The sequence below is a fragment of the Procambarus clarkii genome, chromosome 27, assembly GCF_040958095.1.
Source record: "Procambarus clarkii isolate CNS0578487 chromosome 27, FALCON_Pclarkii_2.0, whole genome shotgun sequence".
In the NCBI taxonomy this organism is placed as follows: Eukaryota; Metazoa; Arthropoda; class Malacostraca; order Decapoda; family Cambaridae; genus Procambarus; species Procambarus clarkii.
In genome coordinates, this window is record NC_091176.1 from 3486027 (window position 1) to 3499580 (window position 13554).

Genomic DNA, 13554 nt, shown 5'->3' on the forward strand with positions numbered 1-13554 from the left:
AGAAATATATCTTTTAAATCATTGTAAACTGATAGTAAAGGTAATGAGTTGGAGTGTGAGAGTGAGAGCACAACTGCACACCAACAATCTCTGCTACAACACGGGTATATACAATATCAGTAATAAAAATTAAAAGAAAATTTAAGTAGATGCAATATCATCAGCAGAAAATGTAAATGTCAAATAGCACGAGTCTTCTCAGACCAACATGAGTGTTGTGGTAAAGGGAACAGCCCAACACCTCATGCATGCCAAGCATAACCTTCATATTACTGAATAAATGGGCATTTTTTTGTCCTATAATGTCACACTAATGCTGCACCGGTCTTCTAATTTGAACCTTGACATGAGGTTTGTGTACAAACTTTAGACAATAAATGCTGAATATTAAAAATCTAGGATGTTACAAAAATTTAGACAAAAGCAAATGCAGAGAATTCTTTCCTGTATAGTTTTATGCCATTTCATTTTTTCGTTCATGGCTGAAAGTTGTATGCTAATATTAGTTAATTTTCATTTTATTAAGTACATGCATTACGCTACCACTTGCAAAATTGAATAGTCAAATACTAATCACACAGAATCAGTTTCACTCAAATGATTGAAGAATTTACTAAAGGAATAAACAATGTACCTGGCCACATCAGCTAGAACAGCAGCAATAATTAAATCCGGTAATAGAGTTACCATTAATATAAGATGAGCACGAGAGCCCTCAACAGGGACGTCTAACCTGACTTACATGTACACATTCTCATGCATAATTCCTGAGTTAAATCATCTTGCATTATACAAGTATCATAAAATTTAAATGCTTAACTGCTGTATTATCAGTTCAAACTTTAATGATTATTATAGAATGGAAGGGAATTATCAGGGGAAAGTGCCAAGCCTTTAAGACTATATAGCACTGGGAAGGGGTCAGCATAAGGATTTGGGATGGGACAGTGGAAAGGAATGGTGCCCAACCACTTGGATGGTCGGGGATTGAACGCCGACCTGCACGAAGTGAGACCGTGACTCTACCGTCCAGCCCAAGTTTTTGGGCTGATTATTAAAGTGAAACAGGAATGATAAGAATTCAAAGTACTCAACTATTACTGGCACTACTTAAAGAGCAAACGTTAGTAGGGGACAGTTTTTTTCAGAATAATCCCTGGTAACATTAATACAGTCATATAGCCTCTGAGATACTGACAACAATAGACATGTTCATTAAAATTAATCTATTTTGGTATTGAACAGGCAAAAAGTAAACTAAAAAGTATCAACTGATAATAAACAAAACATGTAATGAATAATAAGATTTGCATGAAACTCAGCATCTTCCAGAAGCTAAAAACTGTACACCCTGAACCCCTAGTGGAATGCATTGTGCAACCAAATGCTCCTAATGTCAACCATTCAATATAAGGAGCTTATATTTCAGATACATTTTATTGGTTTGACACTCCAAATACATAAAAGTTTAAAATATGCCATTGATACATTCTCGAATTATACTAATATTAATACAGTAGACTCAAGGGATCGCTGTACTAAATGTGATTTTTGTACAAAGCTCTTTGCTGGAGTACCTACAATATTGTGTGTTGTTAAAAGAATTTCACTGTTTATTTTATTCTCTGCAGTTTTAAAAACAATTCACAGATGTCAAAGACTATAGTATCTTATCCTATTTATGATTCCTTAGCACCACGTAGTCTGTGTTAACCATGCACAAATACATAATACTTTCTTAGCACTCGATACTTTCGTATACCTATTTTCAGATACTGTATTATAATTGCCATAAATAATTTAGCTGGAATAGAAAATATGTTTTACACATCTAAATTAATGAAAAATAAAACTTTGGTAATATTTATAAAGAGCTTTAAATAAAGCGGGAAAGATAAACTGGATCACCAAATGTACTTTTACATAATATTTATGTGCATGAGGAAGATTGTCACATCTGTATGGACAGCTCTATGGAAGAAGATAATTGACTGCAATTTGCAATCACTGCCCCTGTAGTACCCATACATAGAAAATTGTTGCTTATACTGCCACCTGAGGACCTGGCAGTGAATAAGGTAAAGTTACTTCACACTCAGAATATTCTTATTTAACTGCATAATGAAGAATTTATACATGTCAGACAATGTATTGGTACTTAAGTGGCTATCAAAGAAAATTACAGCCAAGACATCATTATTGATCTACAGTAATGCACTGGGATTTGTGTGAGGTGCCCTATTAATCACAAATTCTGTCACAAAAACAACTTGTAGGGTTAGACTGCTCTATACACCAAGGGCTCGAGTTAGGGGTGTGAGGTGAAGACGCAACACTTGGGCATAGGTTAATGGGCGGTACACCTGCTCGGCAACTTCTTGAGCTCGTTGGTGCCAACACACATCTGTTAAGAAATTAATTTATAGTAAATAGAATTTTAAATAGATTAAAGTCTGCAGCTGTATTTCCTTTTCCCCATCAGATAGAATGGTAACCCACCAAAGACACACTATTCAACAATACCCGAGTATATATTTTCAACCTTATCAATAGGTCATATGATACACCCATACACCAATACCATACAGTTTTTCTGCTTTGCACTGAGCCCTTCAGTATAATGCAACTCATTCCAAAACACACTGTCATTTTCAATGAATAAATCTTAAATTTTCCTATGAATTTCTATATTTATCCTACTTCAGATGTTAGCACTTGTAAGGGATAATGTGACAAGTCTTTCAAGAGCTTCTCAGTAACAATTCTTGTACTGTGCATATTGTGACAAAAATATAACAATAATGCATTTAAAATGTAAAAAAAATCTTTTATGAAATTAAAGCTCTGTATTTATATAGTAAAAGAAGAAAATATTAAAGAAGTAAATATATAAATCCGATAAAATAACACAGTACTTGAATACGAGAGGTTGAGAGTAGATTAAGTTTAAAAAGGATAATGGCGAGGGCAACAGAAGCTCTGGTTAAGAAGAATAAGATAAAGAGAGAGGCAGGTCAAGGGCTGCACAAAGAGGTGGGTAATATGGACCCTTATGTACATATGTCAGGTAATGGTTTGCCATAAACATGAAAACTCTAGAGTAAAAAAACCAGCGATGAATGTAATGAAATGCCATTTTCTGGGTGAGCCACAGAGGCTCCCTGGAGCTATTGGGCTAATATGCAATAAAGTAGACCAGAGCATGTTCAGCCTAAAGAGGACCACAAGCCAGAACCTGGCCCCCTTCAAAGAGACACAGAGAGCAATGGCCCCTGGAAAACCCCCTTGTGGTTGGGGGTTTTCCTTATCCGCCATCGACCGGGGTTAGGCACCCAAAAAGGTAGGCATAACAAAACAGACCCCACATGGTAGGAAAATTACAACTGAAAACCAAACACAGAGGCAGAACTCCCTCAATTCCCAAGGAAACAAGCAAAATGTCTCACCTTCCCGCCGCGCAGCCCTCCCCTCTCCGGTGAGGGGAGAGGGGGGCCCCAGACCACCTCGTGCCGGCTACCCAGCAACTCAAGTTCAAGGGTTAAGAATTAAAACAACACGAAAACTGCCGATCAGAGAGGGAGGGTGCCAGCAAGCCTCCGGGGTTAACCCAGAAACCAGTGTTGAATGTAATGAAACGCCATTTTCTGGGTGAGACCCGGAGGCTCCACGGACCTTACTAGGCTGATATGCTAATGTCAGACCTTGGCATCAGTCATGTGTATGGAGTTCAATGGGCCTACTGGGGACCACGAGCCAGAACCTGGCTCCCTCAAAAGAAGCAAGGGGAGCAATGGCCTATAGAACGCCCCCCCCCCCCCTCCGGGTGGTTGGAAGCATTCTATGTCTGCCATCGACTGGGTCAGGCATCCAGAAAGGTAAGCATTCCAAAACAAACCCCTATTCTGGTGAAAATATAGCTACCAAAAGCCGAACAAGTGGATAGAACTCCCCTAAACAAAACGAGCAAATGATCATGACGTCACACATTGCCGCGCCGCTGTCTGTGTAGCTCCTCGGTCTCCCCGGTGGGAGCCGGTCGGCCGAGCAGACAGCACACTGGACTTGTGATCTTGTGGTTCCGGGTTCGATCCCAGGCGCCGGCGAGAAACAATGGGCAGAGTTTCTTTCACCCTATGCCCCTGTTACCTAGCAGTAAAATAGGTACCTGGGTGTTAGTCAGCTGTCACGGACTGCTTCCTGGGGGTGGAGCCTGGTCGAGGACCAGGCCGCGGGGACACTAAAAAGCCCCGAAATCATCTCACGATAACCCCCCTCCCTGGGAGGGGGAAGGGGGAGCCCCAGACTCCACACGCCAGCTATCCACCCTTTAGGCTGGATGTTAAAACAAGAGAAAAACGCCGACCAGATGGAGGGAAAGATGCCGGGAGCCTCCGGGTCTCACCCAGAAAATGGCATTTCATTACATTCAACGCTGGTTTTCTGGGGGGAGCCCTTTCAGCTCCCCGGAGCTATCTACCCTCAGCGAAAAAAACATAGGGACTTACCCAGGAGGCGGTACTGCTGACTCCTCAACTCGAAGTCGAGACAACTGGCTGTAACCGCCGACCCAAAGCGACACAGGCCTGACTAGGCCCAGGGACATTCACAAGGTAACGAGCAGCCAGGACCCTGTTAGACCGCCAAAAACCCTGCGCCCGAATGTCAACCCAGGACATGTTGCCACAGAAGGCAGCAAGAGCAGCGAACTTACGAATGTCATGGGAACAGGGATAGACCACAGGCTGGCTAGCCTTAATAACTGCGGACGACCTGGGAGACCCTCACCCGTGAACAGGGAAGAAGGGAAACTGGATCAACCCAAAGCGCGTCCCCGGACACAGAATCCGTAGCACGCAAATAACGGCGAAGAGCTGCAATCGGACACAAAACATGATGCACCCCCGGCCTAACCAACCAAGCATCCACAATCCAGGGACCCCTTCGGAAAGCAGCAGTCTTATTCTTTGCCAGAAAAGAAGGAGACGGCTGCAAACGAACAAAACTATCATGAAGATCGAAAGAGCAGAAACCCCTGCGCTGGAGGAGAGCATGAAGCTCACCAACCCAACCCCCAGAGGCCAATGCCAACAGAAAAAGAGCCTTGGAGAAACAATCCTGAACCGAAGGGGCCACAACAAACCGAGAAGAAGAAAGATAAGAGAGCACTCTTTCCAAGGACCAGAACGGCTCAGGCGGCACATGAGCAGGTTGGAGGTGAAACAACGCCTGAGATGGGTTGCAAAACGGTGCAGAAGTAACATCAATACCGAAAGCAAGCTGAAGCGGCTCCGCCAGCGCCACATGATACGAGGCGACAGTGTTAGGCATAAGGTGACGGTCCTGGAACAACCAAGAGAGAAAGGACAACACCACCCTAACACAAAGCGAAGTACAACGACGAAGACGTAGGAAGAAATGGAAGGACCGCCAGGAAACTTCGTACTGCTGCCGAGATGAAACCCACAGGTGGGACACTAACAAGGAAGCCACCTGATCACCATAGAGATGATGATAAGCTTGAGCCAAAAATACCATACGCGAAGACTCGAGGAGAAGATCGAATTAGCCACGTGACGTTCCGGTCCGATCTGCTGGAAAAGGCGGAGTGGCGGGAAAACCTTCGGTTTCGGACACCGAGCAAGCAGCACCTGAAACCATGGCTGGGCCGGCCACCACGGGGCCAAGAGGACAACTCTCCCCTGGTAAGTCTCCAAGCAAGTCAGGACCTGGAGCAACAGCTGAACTGGGGAAAAGAGGTACAGGAACCCCCACCTCGACCAGTCCTGCCGAAAGGCATTGACCCCGATGGCCTCGCAGTTGGTGAAGGGCGCCACATACAGGGGAAGGCGCCGCGACCACACCGACGTGATAAGGTCCACCTCGGGGCGACCGAACGTCCGGCAAAGCCAACTGAAGGAGTCAGCGTCAACCGTCCATTCCGTGGAGAGGGAAACGAAACGGGACAGGCCGTCGGCCAAGACGTTGCACACTCCCTGCACGTGAACGGCCAGGAGAGCCAAACCCCGAGAATTCAGCAGACGAGTCACCCGAAGGGACCAGCCTCAAAAAGCCCAGGATTGCATCGAACCCCTCGGTTCAGGCAATGAACCACCAAGGAGCAGTCCGAATGAAGACGGATCGTCGACCCGTGGGCGACCCAAATCCTCTGAAGCGCAAACCACACCGCTGCGAACTCCCGCACCATGCTGTGGGCTTGACGGAAGGACGGACCCCACCGCCCCTGGCCGGCCTGGTGAGCACACGTCACAAAGCCCCAACTGAGAGATGAGGCGTCCGTGAACACATCGAGCGAGGGCTCGGGCAGGCACCACGGCACCAAACCCTGAAAAACCCGAGGAGGAAGCCAGCGATGCAGCAGCCGACACAAGGGCCCCGGGGGTCGAACCCAGTGATCGCAAGAGAGGCGGAAAGGGCGTCCCCGAAGGAACCAGAACAGCCGACGAAGCCAAACCCGACCTGGCAGGTAGACCAACATCGCGAAGTTCTGGCTCCCACACAAACCCTTGAGCAACCGCCGGGTGACCTGGGAGCCCCTCAGAAACAGGCACAAGCGCGACTGCAGCAGCAGAAGAGAATCCAGAGGAAGAGACAAGGAAGCGGTCTGAGAGTCCCACACAAGACCCAGCCAGGACCAAACCTGGGAGGGCACCAGATGGGAGTTCCTCCAGTTCACCAAAAACCCGAACCCGGCGAGCTGGGAAAGAACCAAATCCCTGGCTAGCAGACAACTGGACCGGCTGGGATTCCAAACCAGCCAGTCGTCGAGGTAGGCCAACACTTGAACACCTAGAAGACGCAGACGGGCCCCGACAACCCGCGTAAGGCACGTGAACAAGCAAGGTGCCAGCTTCAACACGAACGGGAGACAACGAAAGCGGTAACCTCGACACCCCACAACAAAACCGAGCCAGTCCTTGAACCCCAGATGAATCGAGACATGCCAGTAAGCGTCCCGGAGGTCCAGGGACACCATCCAAGAACCCAGCTCCAATAGGAGCCGAACCTGAGACAGCGTAGTCATCCGAAAAGAGGGGCAATGAACCCAGGGGTTCAGATGGGACAAGTCCAGAATGAACCTCAGGTCCCCACAGTCCTGTTTTGGCACTGGAAACAAACGGGAAATCCATCTGAAGGATGACGTCGTTTTGACGACGCCCAAACGAACCCACTCTAAGACGACTCGACGGAGCGCAGGAGAAGAAGCCTGCAATGCCAGCCCTGAAGCCCCCGAAGGAAGAGGGGCCACCCAACGCCAATGCAGGCTGAAGGAAACGATCTGAAATGCAACTAAATCGTGGGACCAGGCGTGAGCAAACAGCGTAAGCCTCCCCCCTCATCGACCCGTCAATGGGGCGAACAGCGAAAGGGCCGGCGCCCCTTACGAGACCCAGAACCCCCCGCACAGGGGGAACAGCGAAAGGGCCGGCGCCCCTTACGAGACCCAGAACCCCTGCACAGGGCAAACAGCGAAAGGGCCGGCGCCCCTTACAAGACCCAGAACCCCCGCACAGGGCAAACACCGCACCGACCAGCCGAAGGCGGGTCTGAAGGCAAAGCCAAGCCCAAACCTGGCGTCAGTGGCCTACCACGATGAGAGGAACCCTGAGCCCTGGCATGACCTCTCCAAGGTAGAGCCCCTCCCCCTTTCCCCGGACCCCCAGAGAACCAACAAGTCCAATATCAGACGGCAACTGGCCGAAGCAGCCTGAATATACTGCGCTACGGCCACAGGAGCAAAAAGCAGAGGACAAAAGGGCGAAGACATCCTAAGAGCCAGGGGCCAGGCCGATTCCAGAGAAGGCAAGCACCGCCTATTGACACGCAAGCCAGGAAGCATAAAACTGGGCAACTGCATCCCGCAAGATCGGCGCAAACAGCTTCAACAAGGCAGCCAACGCGCGAGCAGCCGAGCCCAAGGCACCGGACCCTGGAGCGGCCCCAAGCGCCCCTACATCCTCCCCAAGCCAGTCCAAAGATAGCTCCAGGAGGGAAAAGAATCGCAAGGCCGAAGCCAAGAGGCCCCTGGCGTGCAAATTTTCGACCACCTGCGCAGCCGAAAGAGAGGGAACCTGCACATGGAGCTGCAGAACGCCAACATCCCGGGGAAGGGCAGGAGCAAACAAGCACTTATTGAGGTGCTCAAGGTCGCCCCCCCAGGAACATGCACTGATGCGGGAATGACAGAAAGAATGCCAGGCCTCCAAGGCAAAAATAGGACAGTCCGCTAGCCAGGATGACTCCGGAACCTCGTAACGGACCCAGAAAGAGAACGAAGTCCCAAACCTGAAAGACGACAGATCCATCACCGAGGCGTAATTTGGGTCACGCAGGAGGTAAGCCGCTAGGGCCGCCCGCATCGGTTGGATGCGGGAAATTATTAGCATATCAGCCTAGCAAGCTCTGGGGAGCCGAAGGGACTCCCCCCAGAAAATAGCATTTCATTATTACATTCGATGCTGGTTTTCTGTGGGAAGCCCCTCCAGCTCCCTGAAGCTACATAACTAAAGATAAGGAAAAGAGGGACATGCCCGGGAGGCTGCCGCCACACACACTCCTCAACTCGAAGACAAGACAACTGGCTGCAACCTGTGACCCTAAGCCACACACGAACGTCCAGGACCAGGAATGTTGACCAAAGAACGGGCAGCTAGGACCCTGTTCGACCTCAAAAATCCCCGTGCCCGAACATCAGCCCAAGACATGTTGCCGAAGATGGCAGCCAATGCAGTAAACTTTTGAATGTCATGGGCCTGAGGATAGACCACAGGCTGGCTAGACTTAATAATCCTGCAGATGACCTGGGAGACCCGAGCCCTGGAACAGGGAACGAGGGAAACCGGATCAACCCAAAGCGTATCCCCAGCCACAGAACCCGAGGTGCGCAGGTAACGGTGAAGAGCCGCCACCGGACACAACACATGATGCACCCCGCCTGACGAACCAAGTATCAATGACCCAAGGACCCCTCCAGAAAGCAGACGTGTCTTTCTTCATCAGAAAAGAAGGAGAAGGCTGCAAATGAACAAACCAATTACCAGGACCGAAAGAGCAGAAACCCCTGTGCTGGAGGAGAGCATGAAGCTCACCAACCCGACCCCCACAGAAAGAGAGCCCTGGAAAAACAATCTTGAACCAAAGAGGCCACCACGAACCAAGGAGAAGAGAGATAGGAGAGCACTCTGTCCAAGGATCAGGACAGCTTGGGTGGCATTTGAGCAAGCCGGAGGTGAAACAAAGCACAAGAAAGCTTACAGAACAGGGCAGAAATGACATCCACCCCGAAGGCAAGCTGGAGATGGCTCCAACAGCGCTGCATGATACGAGGCAGCAGTGTTCGGCATCAAATGACGTTCCTGAAAAAGCCAAGAAAGAAAGGACAAGACAACCCGATCAGAAATAGAAGACAACCTAAGAAGAGAGAGAAAATGGCAGACGAACGCCAGGAAACTTCAGAAACTTTGCCGAGACAAAGTTCTCAGATGGGACACCATCAACGAGGCCACCTGATCACTATACAGATGGTGATACACCAGCATCAAAAAGGTCACACGCGAAGAGCGGAGAAGACCGAACCAGCCTCGTACCAGTTTGATCTGCTGGAAGAGGCTCGAGCCGCGGAAAATGCCACGGTGGAAAAAACAAGCAGCGCCTGAAACCAAGGGCCCAAGAGGACTACTTTCCCATAGTAAAACTCCAACTGAGCCAGAACCCAAAGCAACATCTGGACCAGGGGAAAGAAGTACGGGTAACCCCACCGACCAGACCAGGAATCAATTCTGCCCTTCGGTTATATTCATTTACCTCTTTGGTTATAACCGAAGGGGTAAATGAAATTTAAAAAGCCATCTCCTTTTACATGATTTCCTTGGGCAAGTGCTACGAAGGGTGATATAAAATAACTTTTCTTAAATCTGCAAAACGTTAAACATACACTATCGCCTTCTAAGAAAGCAATATACCATTACATCAAAATGATGGATAAATGAAATTTTTGCTCTATGGCAAGATACTAGAACCAAGTTGATTAATTTGTGCCTCACACAAAGGAAGGTAAGAGAACTCTTCTTCTTAAATATATAATGTGACTAGCCTGAAGAATGACACAGCCAATCCTGCTCCACAAGAGATTAAATTTTATTTTTTTTAACTCCAACAGCAATTGAACATTCCAATACAATTATTTTTGTTTCATGTTCAACTATCTTTCATTTTTAGATTTTGATACTGTAATATTAATACAATAATTAGACAAAACAAAAACTGTACAGTATAAACAATGAAGAACTAGTAAATCTTTGGTATTTTGTGTAAAGTACTGTAGTCATTAAATTCTAAGTCATTCTGAGATTTCTAGTTTGTATTGGTTCAAGCAAAATAATAAAATCTTAAGCATAAATACAAACTGAAATTGCTCTTACTGTACCTTCTTTCCTAACAACGAGGTGACGTATGTCAGGAAACTCTGGACTTGTGGGGGAAAACATTGGAGATCTGAGGAGACCAACAGGTTCAACGAGTGGTCCTTCCCAGTCTTGGTAATGTTCTTCATAGTCCATGTCAATCTCTTCCTCTTCCTCTTCTTCATCACAAGGATCTTCGAATATCTTCTTGGTAGCAATTAATGAAATTTTACATGGAATTTTAAGTGTTTGTTTCAGGGAACTCCTCACTGATGCCTTGGCTTTGAAAGTTGGCTTGCTTTTCTTTTTTTTCATTGAACTGCAGTTATTTTTACAATTGGGAGTTTTGACTGATGTTAACTGGGTCAAAGGGACAGATTCATCTTTAAATGGAACAGGTGAGGAGTATAGGTGACGAATATCAATGTATGTGTCGTCTAATTCCTCTTGATTATCTTGGGGATTTTTGACAGCCGTGCCTGTTCCATTTAGAATCTGCAATGTAAAACGATTATGTAGAGCGTAAGACCCTAAACCCTAATTCGAATCCTTCATTAAAAATATAAATATAAATATATATATATATTATATACATATATATATATATATATATATATATATATATTATATATATATTATATATATATATATATGTCGTACCTAGTAGCCAGAACACAATTCTCAGCCTACTATGCAAGGCCCGATTTGCCTAATAAGCCAAGTTTTCATGAATTAATATATTTTCTCAATTTTTTTTCTTTTGAAATGATAAAGCTACCCATTTCATTACGTATGAGGTCAATTTTTTTTTATTGGAGTTAAAATTAACGTAGATATATGACCGAACCTAACCAACCCTACCTAACCTAACCTAACCTATCTTAATAGGTTAGGTTAGGTTAGGTGGCCGAAAAAGTTAGGTAGGTTAGGTTAGGTAGGTAAGGTAGCCGAAAAATAATTAATTCATGAAAACTTGGCTTATTAGGCAAATCGGGCCTTGCATAGTAGGCTGAGAAATGCGTTCTGGCTACTAGGTACGACATATATATATATATATATATATATATATATATATTATATATATATTATATATATATTATATATATATATATATATATATATATATATATATATATATATATATATATATATATATATATATATATATATATTATATATATATATATATATATATATATATATATATATATATATATATATATATATATATATATATATATATATATTATATATATATTATATATATATAATATATATATATATATATATATATTATATATATATTATATATATATTATATATATATATATATATATATATATATATATATATATATATATATATATATATATATATATATATATATATATATATATATATATATATATATATATATATATATATATGTCGTACCTAGTAGCCAGAACGCACTTCTCAGCCTACTATGCAAAGCCCGATTTGCCTAATAAGCCAAGTTTTCATGAATTAATTGTTTTTCGACTACCTAACCTACCTAACCTAACCTAACCTAACTTTTTCGGCTACCTAACCTAACCTAACCTATGAAGATAGGTTAGGTTAGGTTAGGTAGGGTTGGTTAGGTTCGGTCATATATCTACGTTAATTTTAACTCCAATAAAAAAAAATTGACCTCATACATAATGAAATGGGTAGCTTTATCATTTCATAAGAAAAAAATTAGAGAAAATATATTATTTCAGGAAAACTTGGCTTATTAGGCAAATCTGGCCTTGCATAGTAGGCCGAGAAGTGCGTTCTGGCTACTAGGTACGACATATATATATATATATATTATATATATATATATGTCGTACCTAGTAGCCAGAACGCACTTCTCAGCCTACTATGCAAGGCCCGATTTGCCTAATAAGCCAAGTTTTCCTGAATTAATATATTTTCTCTAATTTTTTTCTTATGAAATGATAAAGCTACCCATTTCATTATGTATAAGGTCAGTTTTTTTTTATTGGAGTTAAAATTAACGTAGATATATGACCGAACCTAACCAACCCTACCTAACCTAACCTAACCTATCTTTATAGGTTAGGTTAGGTTAGGTAGCCGAAAAAGTTAGGTTATGTTAGGTTAGGTAGGTTAGGTAGTCGAAAAAAACATTATTTCATGAAAACTTGGCTTCTTAGGCAAATCAGGCCTTGCATAGTAGGCTGAGAAGTGCGTTCTGGCTACTAGGTACGACATATATATATATATATATATATATATATACATAGTATATTATATATATATATATATATATTATAGTTTGTGAGAGTACCATCTCTGGTACCAATGAGGGGACCCATAGCCTCGGAGAAGAAAATAAAAAGTATTCAGAGAAGACCTTGTGGTTTCTCACTGAACATTAATATTATTTTCTCCTACCACCCCCATTCTTTCATACATACACATATATATTTGTTTTATTTGAACTTTGTTACAAAAGGGAGTTACATATAGGGTACAAATATGGTTATCTTAAGTTGTCGAGTTCCTCCAGCTCCTCAGATGGCGGGCAGGAACCCTGAATGCAGTGTGCATTTCCCCCTTTGTATCGCCACACTGAGGCGCTGAAAAAGAAAGCTGGCAGCTCTAGGGGTCCCTTGGTGTTTCAATGAGCTTAGAACCCAGTTCCTTCAAAAAACTGGTAGCACTTTTACCCCAGGCGCCGAGTGTCTCAGAAGCAATGGGGACACAATTGTAGGAGTGATCCAGTTCTCTGTACTTACGGGATTTGGCTGCTTCCCTGTGGGTGGCAGTGTCACCTGGTTGTGCAACACCGAGGTCAATGTAGGTGTTAGCCAGGGTTGATACGCACGTGTAGTCCCATACCAACTGCTTGCCGTTCTTCCAGGGGTTCACTGTGATACCATTCGGGCGACCAATAAGAGCATCAGAGTTACGGGGCATTAGGTAACGGGGCTCTCTTTCTTTCTCTCTGCTTTGGCAGAGTAGGCCATGGTGGCCGTACCTGTCAGCCACCACCTCGCCACAAATGCACCTATATCTGGTGTGGATTGGGGCAGCAAGGCGAGGGCCACAGCAATTCGAAGGACGTGTGGTGTGAGACGCATGCCAGTTGCCGACATTGGGG

The 13554-nt window shown here is 44.6% G+C and overlaps 1 protein-coding gene across 2 annotated transcripts in view; it reads right to left on the reverse strand.

Annotated features, from left to right (window-relative positions):
- Positions 1 to 1000: 1000 nt before the first annotated feature.
- The window catches only part of LOC123762736 (uncharacterized), a 197803-nt gene continuing 185249 nt past the window's right edge, over positions 1001 to 13554 (reverse strand). For both annotated transcript variants that reach the window (XM_045749467.2, XM_045749466.2), the window contains exons 7-8: positions 10445 to 10916; positions 1001 to 2404 (exon numbers count right to left, since the gene is read on the reverse strand). In XM_045749467.2, the coding sequence (XP_045605423.1) occupies positions 2289 to 2404; positions 10445 to 10916 (588 nt within the window). In that variant the 3' untranslated portion in view covers positions 1001 to 2288. The remainder of the gene's footprint in view (positions 2405 to 10444; positions 10917 to 13554) is intronic.